Raw genomic sequence first — 19,042 nt, forward strand, 5'->3', positions numbered from 1 at the left:
TATATATATCTCATGTCTAGGGCTGCCACAATAACAAATTTTTGCTGGAAAATAAACTGTCCCAGAAGTTATTGCTAGAAATGATAATATTGTGATTTTGTTACCATTTTCAAGTGCTATAATGATATTGGCATAATAAAGCAGGAACACGTACTCAAAGAACAATAAACTTTAAATTCTAATAAACATTTTACACTGCAACTGGAAGACGTGTTAAATATCCACAAAAAATAAACAACAAATAAAATGAATTTTGAAGTCCCTGTAAACAAAATTGTCCTTGAACGGTTTTCCTGAGTTGCTTCTCCGCCATTAGTGAGTACATAAGCATGATTGACAGCGCTAAGACCCTCCTCCTGCTTCTGATTGGATGATTTTGGTCAGGAGCGATGCATTTCTTCAGATGGCAATATTAGCTCAGTGAGGAGGTGAAGGAGCTCAATCTTTTCAGACATCATCTGTCTCATAACATTCTGTCACAACATGGTGACGGTTTTAGAAAAATATGTAAAAAACTTACATTTTATAAAAGTTGCAGTTTTAGAGTTCTTTTCAGACTACACGTTTAAATTGTCTTGTCATTCATGGGTTTAGCAACCCTTTAGGAAGCCACGAGGTTCCAAATCCAGGACCGGGAAATCTAAGAGCCTTATATTATCAATCAAATCAATTTCTAGTGCAGGCGTATTGATTCTTGTATCACAAAAATAAAAATATCGATCTCTTTTGTCGAACCTATTACACTTTTCTAAGTGTTTTGTTTTTTAGAATCAAAAGGTGGATCAAAGTCAACTCTAGGCTACCTTCAATAGCATACAGGTTTTCAAAGACATGCCTGGCATGCAAATGTACTTTTAGACTGTGAAAGAGTAAATTCAGGTACACAAGATCCCAGGTGTGATAATCCTTTTAGCCAGGAGGAAAGAATGATGACCACATTATTTATATTTGGCAGCAGTCTTAGTCCCAGATGTGTAAACACCTACAGCGTAAATCTATAGCTGCACGCATGGCTGCTTATCCTAATATTAGTCTAATTCCTATGTCATCTTAGTGAACAGGATTCTCCTCCTTCTGTGTGTGTAAATGAATAAACCACAGAATAATTTCCCACTGCTTCATAAGAGGTAATAAGATACGGTGCGATGCATATTAGCATGGGAGCATGATCGTTCCAGTGCCTCTGATTTCAGACTCTGTTGGATTTCTGCCCAGATACAGGAGGGGGCGAGTGGAAGCACGGAGAGAGAGAGAGGGGGGGCAGGTTAACAGCAGGCATGCATGAAGAGTGATAACACTAGTTGCTGTGGTGATTCATGTGACCCTAACTAACACTTCCAAAAACCAGCTGTGCAAAAACAAGTTATGAAAGTGTTTAAAGCTTTAATGTGAGAGCAAGTAGTTCTAGAAAATAACTCCTGCAACTCCTAGTAATCTATTAAAACAAATTAACTTCAGTAGTCATCTAAATCACTGTATACGATCAACGGCCATTTCATAATTTATTCCGTACAAGTAGAAGAGCACCGATTACAGACTTCCTGCAGGTCACAAGGCCTGTCACAATACCAATTCTTATAAATTGTCCCAGTAATTATTGCAATAAACAATAATATTCGCCATATTTGCAAACCAATGTTTACATTTAATCTATCAAAGCCATTCTTCAACACAGGCTGTGTTTCCGATACATATTCCATTGTCAATATTCGGCTAATGTCGAACAAACCCAACTTCGCAATCGCTGTGTTTCCATTAAATACGAAACGCAATTAAAATCACACATAAATAAATTTGTTCACGCGATATGTCAAAAACATGCCGCGCCATCATCCTCCAACTACTTCCTTTCATTGTCTCCTTCATTGTTTCCACCAGCAGCATCATCTGGTTGTTGATCACTTAACTCGAAAGATATGAAAAAAGCATTTCTGTTCCAGTTTTGCAAAATACATTAAAACTGATACGACTGAAAAACTATGTCATCCTAGCTCAAAAACTTTACTCGAAAAATTTGTTTTTTCGAAACTAGCATGTTTCCATTAAGCAAAATTATTTTTGTAATTCAAATTTGCACAATTATATGGGAGTCAGTGGCTGCGTTTCTATCAACCACAAAATTCCACAATTTCAGAATTCGAAACACAGCAATTAAAAGGTTTTTCAATAAAAAAGTTTTGCGCATGCATGAGATGGCTTTTCAACCATATCGAAGTTTGTAGTTTTCACAAAAACTGCAAAAGCAACACCTTCTTCGTATCGCACTAGTCATGTGATCTACAACTGGAGGTTACTACTGGCAGAAAAGACGAAGAAGATGACAGGAAGTGGTAGGAGGATGATGGCGCAACATGTTTTTCAATGACTGACAGCATGAACAAACTTATCCACGTGTGATTTTAATTCCGTTTCTTACTTAGTGGAAATACCACGATTTCAAAACTATGTTTTTATAATATTAGCAGAATATTCACAAAGTTTTGCTCACATCTGTATTGGAAACACAGCAAGTTTAGACAAGTTGTGGTCAGAGTTCCCAGCTCCACCACTCAGTCTCTTTCATCCTTTTCACTCCTTATCTTCATACAAGCCATCTCAGCCGTCCCACTCCAGCTGCTAGCAGTCTTCTATGCTATAAACGCCATCCTGCAACTACAAGCCTTTCGATTCAACACGCAATTCATCTACTGCTTCTTATCCTCGCCACAACTCTCTTATCTCTGACACTCAAACCAGTTTGAGATTCTTTGAAGAACTGCTTGTCTAGACCAAGATTCCAGTCAAATCTCTTCTTCAATAAATTGTTTTTGCTTTCCTCCCTCTGAGTTTAAAACGCAACACAAATTTGGCACTTCTGCGGCGAGCCATAGCGGACGCAGGCAAAGCGAGGCGTGACGGATCGAGCGGAGCCACACCTTGACGTAGAGCTGCTGGAACTCATCCAGGTTTAGCCGGCCGGTGGGGCAGTCCTTCAGAAATCCCTTGTACCACTGCTTCAGCTCGTGCTCGTTGAACTCCGTGTTCTTCACCAGGTCCTCCATCACTTCAGGGGTCAGCTTGCTGTTCTGTTTCCCCATTTTTTTTTCCCTGGAAAGCAAAAAAAAAAAAACAGAAGGGAAGGCCCCAGGAAAAACACACAGCATTATCCAAATGTTGTGCAAGACCAAGAGCTAACAGTCCGCGCTACTGTACGAGGTTTTTGGGAGAGCGATTCATCAAAGCTGCAAGCAGAGATTTCTCGAGAGCGCTAAAAATACGCTTTAAACAAATGAAGTGCATTACGAGGCAGAATGGCTGAATGTCACACGGTGTAAATTAGGCCTTACTGCATCACAGCGTTCAGTTTCTGCTTCTGCCTTTGAGCAGATGCTGGTCCTCATTTGTTTGTTTTTGTACTTTATTTGAACTGGTTCGAAGCAGAGTTTCTGGGTTATGTTCACAGTACTTTGCCAAGCCACCTGAGCACATTTTGTCAAATCCTTTTGTTTAGATTATATATGCTAGAGCAACACAATGCAGTACAACTTAAAATAGGATTTACATTTAATATTCAGACTGAACAAAAAGTCTCCTTTCAAGTCTTGCCATATGGAAGCCTGTAACTTTAACAAGTTTTGCTGGACGATAAATCGTCCCAGTAATTATTGCAATAAACAATAATTTTGCTGTTTTGAGACTATTTTCTAGTAATATAATGATAGTGGCATATTGCATGAAATAAGCTTATGCGATTAACTGAAAAGTCCATCGAATGTGCCAAATTTGTTTTATCTGACTAAAATAATCGCTGAGCTGCAGCCATATTTCATACTAGCTCTGCCATTGACTCCTTGTATTTGGCTCCATCCTTCATCCTTTAGCTCCAAATGTTTCTGGTTTCTGTATGTATAAAAAAAAAGGTCCAAAAGTATTTTCCTTCAACTTCATAATTAAGACTTTATGGTTGCAAAGTGACCAAAACAAAACTTCAGGGGTGTGAATACTTTTGGAATACAACATGTTCTCGTTTCCCAGTTTTGTTTAAAGTTAATTATTTGTCAAACATTTCTCCCTCCGTAATGGAACCCATTCAAATGGATTTAATAGCAACCTTTTGAAGTAGCGTGTCCCCACTGTGAAGTTGCAGAAAAACTTTAGTATGTTTCAGTTTATCTTCCTTAATTCCTCCTTCTGCTCCCGGCTGCACGCAGCTGCCTCAGCTCCAATCTGCCTGGTGCTCATGCTGCCACTTTATGGCCTTCATTAGTTCATTACCCAACCCCTAATTATCATAAATTTGCAAAATACGGTTAGAGTTTTGGAACATCCCTGCTCTCCGTCTCTGCTGAGACACTCCTTCAGACCTCCTTCTGGGTGATAAGACCAACACTTGATGGATGGTGCCAGTTATCTGTCTGCATGCTGATAAAGACATGCTGCAGCAATGAACCGCAAAGATCGGCCTGCTATGATAATACATTTTGTTGGACGATAAATTGTCCCATAAACAATTGCGATTAATGATAATATTGTTATTTGAGACCATTTTCTAGGAGTATAACAATAATGGCTTAATGATGCAAGTTTGCTCTCTCAAAAATCAATACACTTTAACTTTGAGAAGAATACTTCACACTGGAAGTGGAAGATATTTTAAATAACCAGAAAAACACTAAGTAAATTGGAAATGACCAAAACCATAAATGAACCACATATGAAGTGTCTGTAAACTGCCCTTCAAAAATGTTAATCATTAGAAATAAAATAAATTAGCAAGCTCATCTTAACACTTATCATTACGAGCCACCTTCACATCTGAGTGAGACAATGGTTAAATCAATAGCGGCATTATATTGTGCTGTACATTGAATAACAAATCTTTTCATACATTGTGGAGAATTGCGTTTTTTTTCCTAAATAAGACTCTACCTTTCAGAGACGCTACAACAGCCCACTCAGAAGTTGGCTGCCAAACAGCAGACCTGTTACTGTGAGATATTAATAATTTCGCTCAGGCGCTTTCAAGGTGTCCGGGATCCTTTATTGATCAAGCGTTGACTCCGCTTCTCCTACGACATCGCTTTGGAAATGCTGTTCGGCTGACTTTTACATCCTGCCTGTCAGTTTCTCATGGTGCCTGGATGACAACGTCCAGGCACCATTCCAAACATCCCCCTGTTCACAAGCACAGCAAATAGAGGTGTGAAATTTAACTCCGCTGGAGAAATAAAGTCAGTAGCTTTTCGGTGAAAGTTATCTCAAGAGCCTTTACAGGTTTGTGTTCTGTATGGCCATAAAATTCAAATAAATCTGGGGCTTAAAGGGAGAACAATCCACTCGTATTATAGACAAGAGTACCAGTTGGGTACTGTGTTTAGAGTTGAAAATGATATATATATTAGTGCTGTAGCAATACACTAATCTCACGATACCCAATATTCTGCTCACAATACGGTATATATCATGATACTCAGCAAAGTGTAAGATTCAATACATTTTTAAGATTTTCTGAAAGATTTTAGAGGGACAGAGTGATTTTGGTGAGACTTTGTGACTGTTCCATAGACTTGGATTAAATTAATCAACCTGATGATATAATACTGGCGTAATAAATATTGTTTTTGTTATACATTTGCTTTGTTTAAATGTTAATTGTGTGGCTTTGTGCATTTGATTATGCAGAAAATGAACCTTTTTTGTCTTTTTCACTTATATTAGATAATGGAATTTATCTATTTCATTTCTTTAATTAATTGTAACTGGTTGTTTCATTACATGTCATTTTTAATGTACATATGCAAGTTGAAACATGAGGGATTTGAGTAGGATTTAAGTTATTGAGTACTCACAGATGAAAAATCAATACTTTACGAGGAAAAAATATCAAATATCGCCGAATCGATAAAAACACCTAGGCGTAGTATATATGATGTAATAATACAGTTGGGGAAACTATATGCTAATGAAGTCAGAAGATACCTTTAACGTATTAAAGGTCACCATTATCAATGTTGAGTTGAGGAGAGAAGCTAGATTTTTTCACATCTGATAGTCTGGTACACTCAGTTCAATTGGGGACCAAAGTTGCGACATTTGTCCCATTTTCAGCTGGTGCGGTTCTCTTTCACACTGCATTGTGTCAAACGAACCAAACCCTTTTAATTTTCTCATTTGTCTTAGATAAAATCCACGAGCCATTTCTCCTGCTAGCGCTAGATTCTCACGTCTGTTTTTGGTTGTATTTACCCAAAATGCCCTGCACTGTAGTCCACCTCCTGCTATTGGACCGAATCAAGTCAGTGAAGCTAAAAGTGATCCGAGTTCACAAATGGATTATAATTTTATATTTTTATCTTTGAGTGAATCATCACTCTTTCGATTGCCTCTAACTTTGCTGCTGTTGCACCAGAATTTCCCCACTCGGGGACAGCAAAGGCTTTTTCTATTTCTAAAAAAAAGCAACAAAAAAGAAAAAGATGAATATGTCTGAAACGTGAGTTTGGTGACAGTGGATGTTTTCTAAAAACTGTCTCTCCTAGCAATTTTTCAGTTAATTAATTAGGGGTAAAGATTTTTTTGAATCTTTTTGATCGTATCCAGTGAAACAAGCTTCACTAATGTGATTTCTTTGGAATACCAAACTGGCTCGGTTGAGCTATTTTTTCAACTTCGGATCATCTGGTCCGCATGGAGGTATCTGAGCCCCCTCTGCATGCTGCTATGTCCTTCGGCAAGACATGACCTTTTGAAGAAGACCTTTACGTGAGAATGCAATACTCCGTTTGGCAGTTAAAGCACAGATTACGCAAGAAAAACACACAAAAGTGCCCAGATTCAAAGACAGAAAAAGACCTCTAAAAAGGAAACTTTTTAGTGGCACCAAAGAAGCTTTGTGTTAATGCAACCCCCCTGAGCATCCTAAGTGCATTCAGTTGCTAATAAAAAACCAGAGGAAGTTGTACAATTTTCTCATTCATAACTGACCCTGTGATCCATTAGCTGCGGTTTCTCTGTGAAAATCACCTAAAATGGAGCTTGGGGATTGTTTAAGCGGCAAACTCATTCTTTCAGTGACCACTTTTACCAATTTTTAATAGTATTTTAAACGTCTGCATGATGGCATAAAAGGCACACCTTTCTACCGAGGTTTACCAGATTAAAACAAAAAGGTATGGAACCCTCATGGGATGAAGAAATACTTGTAATACTTGTTTTTAATGGAACTGCTGCTGGTTCTCTCTTTTTTTTTTTTTTTTTTTTACAAAGGAACTGCATGAAGAAATTGTCTTAAGGTCTGGAATCATACCATAGAGAGCAATAACCTCTACCGCTACTCCACACACTGCCCCATGTCTTGGAATATTCAGCTAGAAATCCATAGTGTTTTACCTCCCACCCACAGAAACCCATTTCCTTTCACAACTGCCTTCTATTGAAGGTTCGGACGGTTCGGACTTTTTACTTACGAAGCCTGACGGAGCTCAACAAGCCTCATAGCTTGACAGTAGCGCAGCTCTGGTGTCAGAGATCTGGTTCAGCTGTTCAGGTTCAAAGTTGCTGCTTTTAGAAAATTATGATCGTGTTGCTTCATGTTTCCGTGTTATTTCGTTTTATTACCTTTGCATGTTTCTTGTGAAGAGCTCAGGACGGTGTTTACAGCAGTATGTACAGGCGGATCAGTTGCTCGGCTGTCTGGCTCTGGTCTGCTGGTCGTTCCCATAAACTCTTTCAGGCTGAATATAGAAGTGATTCCATGGAAATAACTCAGGGAGGCTCCTTTATTTACCATCCGTATCCCCGGTAGTTTTAGGCTGATCCGGAGTGAAGTGAAGGCTGCAAACTTTGCTGTGCGGCAGCGACAGATATTTACAAGCCATCTTCTTAATTCAGGATCGCTTGGAAATTAACAAAAACTTAAAAGCCCATTATATTAGGAAGACAACAATGTTAATAGTATTGTTTTTTTGCATCTGAAATACGACTTGGTCTTTTCTACCAGTCAAAGCGGAAAAAAGTGAGCCGCATTAGCTCCTGGAGATGTGACGTCAACGCCTTAGGTGCAAAGAGCCCATTGGGTTTTTAATCGGAACCATGTATCAGATGACACTAGTAAATGTTTTATTCCGCATCAACACTCCAGGTAGGTTTAACGTGAAATACGTGTAGAATATGTGGAAAAGTTATTCATGCCTATTGTTAACCTTTGTGCGTGCAAGGACCGAGGCAAATGATACAAGTGATACGGGTGTGGGGTCGGTTGGACCCCATTTGTAAACACAAGGGTTAAATATGGTGGAGGACCTGTCATGACGTGTCCCTGTTTCTCTTCTGAAGGTTCTTGTGAAGAATACATGGCACAACATGATTCTTTAAATAGCAAACAGGGTCTTAAGACATCACAACTACCCCAGTGCGAATCCAACCACAACATTGGTAACCACTAATCTAGAGAGATTCTGGCTACAGGATGCTACGCTGTTAGCAAAAGGGGGTTGCACAAAGTATTTTGTTTGTTAACTTGGAATTTACTGGTCCGGTACTTTCTGAGCCTCATCTGTGGTCATGAGATACGGATCAGAAAAAATGAGATTCTGAGTACAACCAGTCAAAAATTAGCTTCTGTCGTAAGTTGGCCTTATTCCACCTTAGAGATAGGGTGGAGTCTCTGTATTAGCTGTTACCATCCAATTGCCATGGATATTGTAACTGAACTTTTAAAATGTTGCAAGAAAAGGCAAATTAGCCATGTTTCCATTTACTGGTTTGAAGCGAATCAACCGGGCTACGCAAAGCTTACTTTCATCAGCTGTTGAAGGTACACATGGCTGTAACAAACAGGAAATAGAGGTTGTAAACTACCATGGACCTCACATCTGAGAAAAATAGAGAGGTTTTCAAGAATGTGTTGCTATCGGGAAATTGTAATAGTTCTGTCATGCCAACCAGTACTGACGATGTTACATGCTGTAGAATATCTACGGAAAGAAATGCAAATCTAATGCACACCAACCTTGGAAACAGCTGATGAGTCATGTGACTTAAATGCTCACCACAATAGAACTTATTTGGCAAATGTGAGTCCATGTCCCTCTAGCACATTAAGAAAAGCCGAAAACCACCTCAAACAAGAAAAAAACCTTTTTGCAACACTGAGGAAGTTATGCTGAATTTTGTCATTTCCATCAACCTTTTCTAATGCGATACATCAAACACGATGACGGCTATTGAAAGAAATCAGTTAAGGTAGTTCAAGCATTCAACAATGATGCCTTCTGGGAATGTACCTTTGGAGATTAAGGGTATGTCCCGCTAGGAAGAGACACTGATGAAAACCCAGAAACAGGGACTATGTATTCCCATCTGGTTTGGGAACACTTTGGGATTTCCTAGAATGAGCTGGTGGATGTCACTAGACAGAGGGAAATGTGGGTTTTCCTCCTGGACCTAACCTTGGATAATCAGAATACAATGGATGAACTCAAATTTAGGTTTGGTGACAATAGATTTGTTTACACCCATATCAGACCATTGGAACTGCGCAAATATGAATGTGCATTGAACTCTACCCTTTGCATTTGTTTTGTCAGTCTATGATCTCATAAACAAATGTCAGTCCTTCAGGGAATGTGCAAATGCAATGCCCTCTGACACGAAGGTGCAAGACACCACTTTGTTTCAAAATAGGTCCAGGATGAAGAAAGCAGCAGCAGCGGGACGTGTGCACACGTCCTAAGAGAGATGTGAACAAATGACGTAGTAGATTGCCATCATGACACTGTGCGTGTCTTTCTTTGTATTCGTACATGGAGGCTCTTCCCCAAATCACCTGTCAGTAGGAAGAGTTACATCTTCTTTTAAGGGCTAACAAGAACGTCCATGAGATAAGGTGAACCTCTTGCAGAACTGTTGCATTTTTAATCGAAGATTCAGACTTGTGATGTCTTGATGTGGTGCCATGTGGCATCACGTTCACAAAGTCCTCACAAATCGCTCACGCTGCATCGTAATGTGAGCGATACTCAACATGCCGTCTCTTCTCACTCGCTCAACAAACAAGCGGCAGAGACAGTTTCGCATCTGTGCTGCATCAGTGTGCAGCCGATGGACCCAGCATCACATTTTACATGCTGCTGAGGTACTTATTTTTCACTGTTTAGGCAGGGATTTGTCTCGGGAAGTTAGATTTGAATTAGTCTTACGTATGTATTTTTTCAGTTCTGTGCAAGGGCATTCACACCAAGTTTTTCACCATTTTTTCAGGTTACAATGAAACATGCATAGTTAAAAGGAAGCTGAATGGAGCCAAATTTAGAGCAATCCTGGAAGAAGACCTGTTAGAGGCTGCAAAACACATGCAAGGAAAATGACCCAAAGAAAGACATGGAGCAAGAGCAAGAATGCAATGATTTAGATTAAAGTATATTCATGTGTCAGAATGGCCCAGTCTAAGTCCAGATCTAAATCCAATTAAGAACCAGTGGTGATAATAATGTGTTACTTTGTATTCATTGAGGTTAGTGGCTGTAATATGACAAAAAGTGAAAAAAGGTTCAAGGAATTAAATTATTTTTCAGGAACACTTTCGGGACAATTAGGGCAACTTTAAAACATCATCTTCGCCCACATCCATCAAACTGACAAACTGATGACGTTCATCTTCCATATAGAGCTGCTTGTCATTCCCATTTGGCACCTTGGCTGATTGCTATTCTTCCAAGCTTCCTACGACCCCTGTCAGTCGCCCATCTGGCTTGTTACCGTCCACCGCCACCCTTGTGATGCAATCAATCAGCACTGGGATGAAAACAGCCTGTAAATGTTATATGACTGAACTCCCTACGCTCTGCATGCAAATGCGACGATGACTAAACTCCCTCTTCACATTCCACCGAGCGTTTTCTGATGCATTCTCACTACTGGGTATGCGCAGTGGAATAAAGAGTGATGCAAAAGTAATCGGGAGATAGGCGGGAGAGAGGCAGTGAAGGTGGGGATGGGTGTGATCCAAGAGAAATGCAGAGGCATGACGCTCCTGTTGAATAACAGAGAACACACCCCGGCCCGGGCGTCTGTTGTCTCGATCTATGCGTTTGTGATGTTCTGCGCCACTTACTCACAAGTGCCACAGGAAAGAGACGAAGGAAACAAACACAGAACCAGCTGGTGCATCATCAGCAAATGCCAGTGCGCCCGCTTCAGGACGAGACCTGAGTATGGGGCCGGGCCGAAGGGGATGGGGATGGTGGGGGGGAAGCTGGAGTGACGAGGCGCACCGGTTCACTTTGCAGCACTTTGCAGTTGCCGATCACACTCTGCACTGACTCTAAACCTGAGTCACTGGAGGGTTCAAGTCCTTTTGAACCCTTTTTGGAGGGAAAGCAGATGGGACGAATAAGGTGACAGGTGCAAGACTGACGATGACATATCTGCACTGTAAAAGAGGGGAGGCTTTACAGCCAGCAGAGCGGCCCCTGAGCTGGGGCAATGGGCCATTACATAACACCACCCCATTTCCCATCATTTGCCAACAGGAGCTGACCTTGAGAGGAGGGCAGAGTGCTGGCATAGAGAGAGAGAGATAGAGAGAGAGAGAGAGAGAGAGAGAGAGAGAGAGAGAGAGAGATCCAACATCAGATGTCAACGAACCAGTCTGAGGTTTTACTCCAAGCAAATTTGATAGGCTATAATATCCTGAAGGCCTTTTTGTCTGGAAATGTAGCTTCCTACTGAGGGTGGGTAAAGGAGACACCCCCTACCCTCCACTCCCATGCCTCTCCATCTCTCTGTCTCTCTGTGTTGCTCTTTCACACACACACTATTGCAACATCAGTGACAAACCAGCTCCACAAGCACACATCACACCCCATCCAGTGCCATGTCACGCCAAGCCACCCCACGCAAGTACCAATTATAAACCGAGAGAATCCACACATCTTTAAGCACCTCTATGCTTATTACCTGTTCACTTTGGATGCTGATTCAAAAATACTCCAGTGCGCATGTGTGTGTGTGTGTGTGTGTGTGTGTGTGTGTGTGTGTGCGCGCGCACGCGTGGGCTGCAAGAGTAAAGCAAACAAGACGTGTCATGCTTATTTGATGTCTGCAAGAAAAATATCGTCCAGATTTAATCCCGCAGGTATAATATGGCGGTTTTATTGATAAAACGTGGATGCGTGCTTATTTGCAATTATGTCCTCAATAAATCAATGAATCACTCAGGAAATTAGAAAGGATGACGCACCGCGTTGCATCATGTCAGCATACATCAAGCACTCAAGAGAATAATTTGAGGAGAAAAATGCGAGAAACGCAAAGCGCTCATTTTCTTACCTTGTGAGAGTGTGAAGTCAACGAGAGAAGTCCGGCGGTCTGGTGTCTGGAGTGGTTTCAAAAACCCTCCGAGGACGAGGGGGGTGGGGGGAAAGAAACAAAACAAGCACCTCAGTCGTATGAAATGCTCCTACCGCGAAACAAGAGGCTCACGGCTTTAATGTCTGCTTCTTTTTTCCAATATTGCTATTTGTTCCACTGTTTGGAGGAGGAGAGTCAGAAAGTACGGGGTGCAGATCCACAGAAAGATGCTGCTGAACACGAAGTGCTGCTGATGCACAGAGAGGAGGAGACAGACGCTCAGCGTGTGTGTGTGTGTGTGTGTGTATGCGTGTGTGTGTGTGTTATCAGCCTGATAGGCTCCGCACACAGCGGGAAACAGGCTGTCAACAACACTGGACAAGAACTAACAATGAACTCGCCCTTTCTCTACTCCACATAAGCATATCTTCTTAACCGACAAGCTCTGCTTGTATTAGAATCGGGGTCAAAGTAATGGCGGACGAGCAGCGCCTAATTAGGCCGCTTATTATTCAGTAGTTGTTTCATTAGCAGCCGCAACAGTTTCCCGCCACTGACAGCAAAGCACAGAAAAAACGTTAGCCAGGAAGCTAACTGGGGGTTAGCGACAAGATTAAACTGCTCATTTAGTAGGTGAGTCATTTGAGCTGTCTAACTGCCGAGTAAAGGGTATAAAATCATTACTACTTTAAATGTAAACTAATATCACAGCCATTTATTTTAAAAATTATTTAGGTTAGCATGAAGCCAGAGTTTTCTTATAAATTTTGCTAAAATTGATAGCGAATTTTAAAAATGTTATCATTTTGCTCTTAAAAATCATGAATGGATTAGATTTATGCAGCGCTTTTCTATATACTTTATTGATCCCAAGGGCAAAATAAATCAAAACAAAAACGTATAGAAAAGTATACCTATCATAGTGCGAAAAACAGTATTCTGTCTATTCCAGGATTTTAACAAAGGATATTAATGTGTCTATATATAAAAAATGTCTAAATGATACATATGAAACATGTCAAACCCAAAAATCTTAACAGGATGTTGTCTTTTTTTTTTTTTTTTTTTTACCATGACTGTATACTATGTGATCAAAGATAAGTTTAAAAATGAGAAATAACCTTTGAAAGCAGATGTCTGAAGTCAAGTTACCATAATTCCATTCAAAATCACTGGTGGTGCAATTGTTGCTGTCAACACTTTCTACTACCACCATTGGTCAATACATTTATCATTAAGGTTGGAGTAAACAGGGACAGAGATCCCGTCAGTTCACCTCAGTTTTTTAACAGGATTTTATCATTTCGGTCTGAAATGATATGTATACATTTCCTATACATGGAAAATGTATACCATTTCCTGTGAAATGATATACATTTCATAGGAAGCAACAAGTATTTTTTCAGTATCATGTTTTTTTCTTTTTTGACTTGTGTAAGGAAAAGTTAAAAATGACAGAAAAATACATTTTTATTATTATAAGTAATTAAAAATTACTTAGGATATTTTTTATGCCTGGTTTAAATTTTTATTGGATTCCCCAATATATATTGCATTACTTTATAATCCAATATATTGAGAGCTTTATCATGTATTTAAAAATATTGATTTATTCATTTGATATATTTATTTTCAATTTATTCAGATAATTAAACATAGCATTGTATTTTAAAAAAAAAAAAAACGTATTAATATGACTGATTTGTGTCACTGTAAGGCTTCTGTAGAAGGAAAACTACCCAAAAAATGGGAGGGAGGAAAAAGGAGATGGAAGGTAATATCATTTATGTCTTTAAATGATGGCCATCAGTTATTTTACTGCTGGTTATAGACTAACTTGTAAGATTATCTCGTCCCTGGTTCAGGCAAGGCTGTGAGGTGGCGTGGTTATTGATGGTTAACTGATAAAATGCACACAATAAAACAAAGAGATTCTTAGAATAACTTTGACATCTGATAAGTTAACAAATGTGCTAGATATACAAGTTCAAAGTAAAAGAAGGATCTTTAATAAATTTAAGTTTAGACTCTTTTCCTAAAAAAAAGAATGTTTTCCTGTACTGTCATTAACAGAAAATAATCATGCGTTGCTGCTCTGAAAGGTAGTGTTAATGCTGCTTATCTGTTTGTTTGTTTTAGGTATTCTTACAGGAAGAAAATGGAAACAATCCCCATTGAGGAAATCAGTCCTCAAACAGAGCCCACTTCCCCGCCCTCCCCAAAACGAGCAAGGACAGACTGCGCTGCGACAGAAGACCTCCACGGGAACAGCAGGTTCAACTCTTCACAGCTTCAGACGTCTCAGGATGCGATTAGCACCTTATCGACAAATAACCTCCAGGAGACCAACGGCCTGATAATAGCAAAGAGTGGGCAGTATCATGATGAAAACCCCATAGGCCTTCCTTCAGATCTTACTCCTGCTACTCATGTGACTTCAGAGTCAAATGAGGTGTGCGTGAGTGTTGAGAGAGAGGAGAAGTCTTTTGTTACCGAAACAGACGAGCGAAGTCCCGCCAGCAACAGCACACCCAGTCTTCCCGACTGTAAACAGCTGGAGAAGTTGCTCAAGGGTGAAAATCCTGCCGTCTGTCTTCAGAATGACGGGAATGATGGGAATCTTGGGACTTGGGCTCAAACTCAACCCAGTCTCATCCAGGCAGTTACCTTCTGTTCACATCAGGTGGCTGACACAGATTTCTGTCATGCTTTCAGCCAACTGGCGGATGCTGCAGAGGGTGATCTGAAGAGAGAGGAGGCACCTCTGAGGAGTCCCACATCCTCCTCCCAAGATGCTCTCCTGCTCTGCTCAAATGTTGAAGCGGATCATTCTCAGAAATCTGACCATCAGATTCCTGAAAATGTCTCCGACGTGGAAACAAAAGGTCAAGGGAGCAAAATGTTTGTCAATTCTTCTGAGGGATTGATTCCTTGCTGTGAGTTTGAGTCAGGCACAACCACATCAGCTGAAAATGTGAGTTTTCAGGAGCACAACTATGTGGTAGAGGCAGAGATTCCAGCAGCTGTTAGAATCAGTCAAGAGGCTGCCAAAGGAGATAATGAGGCCGGCGCATTCTGTGTAATTGACCCTGTAATCTGGAGTGAAATTGATGAGGAGGTTGAACGACTGCTCTGTAACTCAGACGGCGCTGCAGGTGGAGAATTATCTCCGTTAGTTGAGGTCTGCAACATTGAAGCAACTTCTCCACCTTGTTCTGAAGCCAGAACGTCACTGGATTCAGTTCCAGACCAGACGGAGCAGCTTCAGAGAGATGGAAATAAGATTAGCACAACAAGCAACTCGATGCAAGACCAGACCGACAATGAGGGCAAATCTAGTCCTGCATTTGCAGAAGATGATGGAAATGGAAAGATCTGCGATACGGCGAGAAGTCAGCTGAAAGTTGCTGTCAGCCCTAACCACATGGAGATGCCTGAGCTGGAATACTCGCGGGGCAAAACTGACGAAGTGGAAGAGATTGCTGGGTTCATACAAAGTCATTCTCCAAAAGAAACAGAAACCTACAAATTGAGGAATTTAGAATCGGAGTGGCAAAATAAACAAGGAGATTGCAACAGTAACCAGAAAGAAGGAGAAACACAAAAACATGGCAGCAATCTCAAAAGTATTGACAACGAACAAGAAAATGAGCTCGGTGAAGCTTTTGGGGCCAATATTTGCGTAACCTATGTGACGACTGAAGGCAAGGAACAAAATCAGAAGGTAAAAGTTGGCGGAGAAATAAACATAGACGAGCAGGGGACTGGGGAGTGCATGCAGAAGCAAAGTGAGTTCGAAGACGACATTAGGGAAGAGTCTCCCATTCAAGATGTTAGTGAATGGGCAGAGAACAGGTTGAGTTTTTATAACGGAGAAGATCCAGAACAAAGTCTAGGTAGCTTCACTCACGATGTGTCCACGCTCCGCACCGTTCCTCCTACGACTGATGCGGTGGTTCCGTGCCCATCTCAAAATGCTCTCCATGGCGTCAGATATTTTTCATCGGCCTTCACTCCCGGCAAGGATGCGCTCGGCAGGTTTGACACGTTTGAAAAGATCAAACTCTTTCCAGATGACGATGATGGCGCCACAGAGCTCCTGAACACCCCCCAGGAAGAACAAGAACACCACGTGCACGTGGCAGAGAGCGAGATCAATGAGAAGACACTTGAAGATAAGAAAGAGAACACAGAGAACGGATTTGTCTCCAGTGTTTCCAGTTCTAATGAAGTCCCAAACTTCACCCCATTCCTAGATAAAGAGCCGAACAGCCGATCAACCAATGATTCCTCTCACTGCTCACATGATGAGTTGAACCCACAGTCAGCGTCTTCTGCTGTTCCTACCGACTCTGATGGGCCCTCTTGTGATCTAAGCACCAACTTTGACTTTGAAATGGAGGAACAGTTCGGTAGGGTTTTACAGGAGCTCAACTTGTTCTTTGATATCAGTAGAAATGAATTCACAAGGCCGCCCTCGCCTGATTTACCCGAGCCCTCAGTGGACCACTCTACCAAAGTCCTTAGTAGCCCTGAACTGAAATGCTACGCTCACACGTCAACAGGTAACTGTGTTGAAAGATCAGTGATTTTGTGGTTTTCTTTTTACTATTTTATTGAATATGTTTGTACATTGCACCATTCCTTGCATTCCCTTGGATCTTTTTAAGATATTTTACTGGGATTTTAGACAGTAGACCAACACAGGCAACAGGGAAGCTGGTCATAGATTATGGGAAGTTGGGTAGAGCTAAATCTTGGACAATCCTGGAATAAAGCCTGGGTAACACTTTATTTGAAGGGGTGTGCATGAGACTGACATATGCATAAGGTTGACATATGCATGTTTGTGACATGTTATGTAAACATGAAATAACACCTGTTATGAACATGAAGGAATCTTCATGATTGTGACTAAATAATGCAAAGTTGCATAAAAGCCAAAGCCTGTTTCAGGTCGCAAAAGTCATAAGCCTGGAGCAGAAGTTGCTCTTCCAACAGAACAGCCAGATTTCAATGTTTCATAGATCACAGCATGTAGAGTGGACTGGAATCAGTGGCGAGACTTTAAATTGGATGTTCATGGACTCTCTCCGTCCAGTCTGAATGAGTTTGAGGTATTTTGCTAAGAAAAATGGCCAAAAGTCTTAGGGTATATTCACACTGGCCCTGTTTGGGCAGCTTTAATGAAACTCTAGCTGCCTAAAAAGTCCAGTTCATTTGGGGAGGTGTGAATGTGCAGTTGAACTTTACTGCAAACCAAAAAAACGAACTCTGGTCTGCCTAAAAACCTAGTCCAGTGCTAGCGGGATAAATGGCACATGATATTTTACCAAAGATAAAAGCAAAAACGTACAACTGCTAAAATCTGACAGCACTCTATGTTTTTTTTTTTACACTTAATGAATAAGAAAGTTGCCCTCAGTGTCTTTTTCTGAGGTTTTTGTGTTGTTTCCTTTGGTGGTTGTTGGTGCAGCGCCACCACAGGTGAGGAAGGGGACAGGTTTTTCAAAGTGTTTGGTCAGTTTGACTCAGTGCAGTGAGAGTGAACAGCAAAGTGTCAGGTATGAAAACAACCTCAGTCTTCAGGTGTGCAAAGCTGGTAGAGATTTGCTCCAAAACACTGAGCTCCAATAATATCTGCTGTTCTTGGTCTCAGTGGTAAAACAAACCAGAGACTGGTGTGTGTAATATATCATATGCCAGAAACAGGCGAGGAAGGAGAGTGCAAAGGATCAAGATTCGTGTAGAAAGGGTAAATAATATGTAAACCATCTGAGCCATGGAATAACATTTAGATTCAGCCATACAGTGATTATTTATTGGACTCCAGAGAGGTCAGTTGTCTCGTGTCCATTTTTAGATAAAGCTGTTGAAGACCACGGCCTGTTGATGTGTGGACTTGATCCAGCCGTCTCCTGTCCGGTTATCAGGAGTGATGGCGAACAGGAAGTACCTCTCAACAGAAACCTGGAGCAGGAACCATCGATGGACACCACAGAGAAGAGCAAAGGTTAGATCTAAACGTACACGTGAGTTTTCTAACTCATATGTACAAAATTTATGAAAACTGAAAATTTCCCCTGCAGATACTGCTTGTAATATATCTTTTTACCCATCCTTCCATCCATCCATCCATCCATCCATCCATCTATCCATCCATCCATCCATTGCCTGATTTTAACAGATTATATTTGTAGACCCTGACAGCTGTAGAAATATCCATCATTGTTTCATAGAGGTCTTTTACTCTATACTAAAAGGCTCAAAATCACTGAAAACTCTGTAAATTTTGAAAAGTGTCAGAATGTAAGCTTTGACCAGTCCTGACTTGTGATCATGTTGTTTTCAGAGTCCCAAGAGGCGGAGCAGAAAGTTAAAGTTTGGTCTCCATCCTTCATGCGTCTGCCTGACTTGGAGCAGCTGAGCCACAGTGAGTTTCATTTTTAAGCTGTGACTCATGCCATTTATATATTTGCCAAATCCAGGATGGCTTATCACAGGAGGTGTGGGAGATTTTCACATCAGAGAGAAAAGTTGTCAAAATGAAATTGGCAGGTGTAGAAAAATATCACATCTTCATTACAAATAGCCTGGTGCAAATGAGGTGCATCAAACCCTGTTGAAACAACATAGATTAAGGTTTTATACAGGTGCTGGTCATAAAATTAGAATATTGTGATAAAGTTCATTATTTTCCATAATGTCATGA

At 40.7% G+C, this 19,042-nt stretch overlaps 2 protein-coding genes across 2 annotated transcripts in view; one reads left to right on the forward strand and one right to left on the reverse strand.

Annotated features, from left to right (window-relative positions):
• Positions 1–12,575, reverse strand: part of vsnl1a (visinin-like 1a) — a 38,918-nt gene extending 26,343 nt beyond the window's left edge. The window contains exons 1-2 of the mRNA XM_015032538.1: positions 12,310–12,575; positions 2,916–3,087 (exon numbers count right to left, since the gene is read on the reverse strand). Of these exons, the coding sequence (XP_014888024.1) occupies positions 2,916–3,077 (162 nt within the window). The 5' untranslated portion in view covers positions 3,078–3,087; positions 12,310–12,575. The remainder of the gene's footprint in view (positions 1–2,915; positions 3,088–12,309) is intronic.
• Positions 12,576–12,739: 164 nt separating this feature from the next.
• Positions 12,740–19,042, forward strand: part of LOC106947506 (uncharacterized) — a 12,403-nt gene continuing 6,100 nt past the window's right edge. The window contains exons 1-4 of the mRNA XM_015032537.1: positions 12,740–12,963; positions 14,470–16,895; positions 18,194–18,343; positions 18,683–18,763. Coding sequence (XP_014888023.1) covers positions 14,489–16,895; positions 18,194–18,343; positions 18,683–18,763 — 2,638 coding nt within the window. The 5' untranslated portion in view covers positions 12,740–12,963; positions 14,470–14,488. The remainder of the gene's footprint in view (positions 12,964–14,469; positions 16,896–18,193; positions 18,344–18,682; positions 18,764–19,042) is intronic.

The sequence above is a fragment of the Poecilia latipinna genome, unplaced genomic scaffold (assembly GCF_001443285.1).
Source record: "Poecilia latipinna isolate Pla-1442-1.1 unplaced genomic scaffold, P_latipinna-1.0 Scaffold244, whole genome shotgun sequence".
Taxonomy (NCBI): Eukaryota; Metazoa; Chordata; class Actinopteri; order Cyprinodontiformes; family Poeciliidae; genus Poecilia; species Poecilia latipinna.